Source organism: Pinus tabuliformis, chromosome 4_1, assembly GCF_031772625.1.
Source record: "Pinus tabuliformis cultivar Carrire ecotype Pingquan chromosome 4_1, CPIR1, whole genome shotgun sequence".
Classification (NCBI taxonomy): Eukaryota; Viridiplantae; Streptophyta; class Pinopsida; order Pinales; family Pinaceae; genus Pinus; species Pinus tabuliformis.
Window position 1 is genome coordinate 512,458,767 of NC_142303.1, and position 2,347 is coordinate 512,461,113.

Genomic DNA, 2,347 nt, shown 5'->3' on the forward strand with positions numbered 1-2,347 from the left:
TCCAAACATACTCTCACTAAAGTATCTTTAAAAAGAAAACAAATGAAAATGCAACTCATGAATAAGTTGCAAGCGATAAATTAACCTTAATAAGGCCACTATGATGAATATATTTGAATGAAAGGGTAAGCATATTCTAATAAAACTAGAAAACATAAATAGATTATCCAAACATACTCTCACTAAAATATCTCTAAAAAGAAAGCAAATTAAAATGCAACTCATGAATAAGTTGCAAGCGATAAATTAACCTTAATAAGGCCACTATGATGAATATATTTGAATGGAAGGATAAGCATATTCTAATAAAACTACACTTCTACTTTTTTATTAATAATAATTTGGAAAAAAAAAAATCATAGTTAATATATCCTCTGGTTAATAATAACCTTAGTAAACAACTAAAAATAATTCTCCAACAAAATAATACAAAAACCAAATCATAAATCATACTTACAAATACCTCACCACATCATAACACCTTTCCCATTAAATCAAATCATAGCTCATCCTTACAAATACCTCACTACCTTAGGGAAACCTTCAGTGTAGCCTTTTCATATAATTTTCTCACTGCCTTAGGATAAACAAATTGGAGAACAACTCTCACTACCTTAGGGAAACATTCACTATAACCTTTTCATATAATTGCCACACTGCCTAAGGACAAACAAATTGGAGAACAACTCTCTCGAATAAATGGTTGAAGCTTTGTGAAGATATAGAGACCCAATGATAGACCAGTTATATTTGGAAGATATAGAGACCCACAAACATATATAAGTTATAATCCAATGATGGTAATAGCGATGGTGGTAGTCGTGGCCGTGGTTAATTAATACCCAAGTGTTAACTAACACAAGATTTCAAATTCCATTTAATTGTCGAGGAGATTTCAAGAAAATCATCCTGGAAAAGACCGTTCTGGAAACTTCCATCTTTTCTAGAGTCTCTCGAACCATCGTCGTTCACAATTCCACCGTCCTTTCGCGCCTATAAATTTGTTACGTTGTCTACATTTTGGATTCAAAGAGGTTGTCACAGTGAATTTCATCTGCTTTGAATCAACGCAAGCGTTTAGTCTCTACACTTGTTTGAATCTAAAGATCGGCTCGATTTCTCTTTTTCTGTAACGATACCAGAAATTTGGGCAGAATGGCACTGACTCCTTTCTTCGGTCGATCAACAGCCGGTAGCCTGTGGGATCCATGGGACCGCAGCAGCAGCCTATTTGATCCGTTCGTTCCCGCGTCTCGAATTTGGGACGCCTTTGATTTCGGCAGTGCGCTGGACACACCGGCCTTTTCTTTCTCCCGGGATGCGCAGGCCATCGCCAACACGAGGCTTGACTGGACGGAAACCCCTGAAGCTCATTTCTTCACCGCAGATGTGCCCGGTAAGTCGTGCTTTCTTTTTCTTTAATTTGCCGTGCTTTTCGATTTGCAATCCAGTCCATCGATTGAATAGCGGCAGGCTCTGTTGAATGTGACCGGTAAGTTGCGCTTTTCTTTTCTTTTATTTGCCCTGCTTTTCGATTTGCTGTCCATCAATTGAATAACGGCATGCTCTGTTTAATCTTTTGCAGGGTTGAAGAAAGAAGAAGTAAAGATCGAACTGGTAGATAACGGCAGTTTGCGAATTAGTGGCGAAAGACACAAGGAAGATGTCCAAGAGACGGACCAGTGGCACCGGGTGGAGCGGTCAAGCGGGATATTCAGGAGACAATTCCGGCTGCCGGAAAATGTAAATGCTGACGGCATATCTGCCAAATTGGAGAACGGTGTCCTGACCGTCAAAGCCCCCAAGATTAAGCCAGATGCCGCTTCCGGTAGCGATGTCAAGAGTATTGATATTTCTGCAAGTGAGAAGTGAGGGCGAGGGTTTCGTAGTGTATGGCTTTTACAAGTTCACACGCTTAGAATGATAATTAGGTCCTTTACAATGAGGGTGAGGGTTTACAATGAGGTTTTCATAGTGTAGAAGTTTTGCGGTTATAAAAGCTTGCAGAAGTTTTGCAGTTGTAAAAGCTTGGAAAGATAAGTAGGCAATACTCCGGTTCCATGTAGTGTACTTTCTGTCACTAGTTAATAAGATATATTTTTTTAGTTTTTTTTTGATTATTTGTTCAGATTTTGAAGCGTTTTTTTGGTTAAAATCTTTTAGAAATATTCACTCGTAAATTGTCTACCATTTATATATCTTTGTTATTTTTAAAATCCTTCGATCGGCGCCAATATATGTTGGTGACGTGAAGGTATCTTGGCTTTAAAGCATTATATAGGTCTAAGGCAATATATAAATATAAATAGCTTTTGAGTATCATATGTCTAAGGCATTATAATTTTAT

General features: G+C 37.7%; 1 protein-coding gene across 1 annotated transcript; it reads left to right on the forward strand.

Moving 5' to 3' along the window:
* The first annotated feature begins 1,013 nt into the window (after positions 1 to 1,013).
* Positions 1,014 to 2,048, forward strand: LOC149176813 (17.8 kDa class I heat shock protein-like). Its single transcript, XM_089419978.1, has 2 exons — positions 1,014 to 1,396; positions 1,586 to 2,048. The coding sequence occupies exons 1-2, from the start codon at positions 1,156 to 1,158 to the stop codon at positions 1,870 to 1,872; spliced, it is 528 nt and encodes a 175-aa protein (XP_089276104.1). The 5' UTR covers positions 1,014 to 1,155; the 3' UTR covers positions 1,873 to 2,048.
* The last annotated feature ends 299 nt before the right edge of the window (positions 2,049 to 2,347 follow it).

Coding starts and splice junctions, on each gene's coding strand:
- LOC149176813 (XM_089419978.1), top strand. CDS start 1,156: ATGGCACTGACTCCTTTCTTCGGTCGATCAACAGCCGGTAGCCTGTGG. Junction 1,397..1,585: donor CTTCACCGCAGATGTGCCCG/GTAAGTCGTGCT, acceptor AATCTTTTGCAG/GGTTGAAGAAAGAAGAAGTA.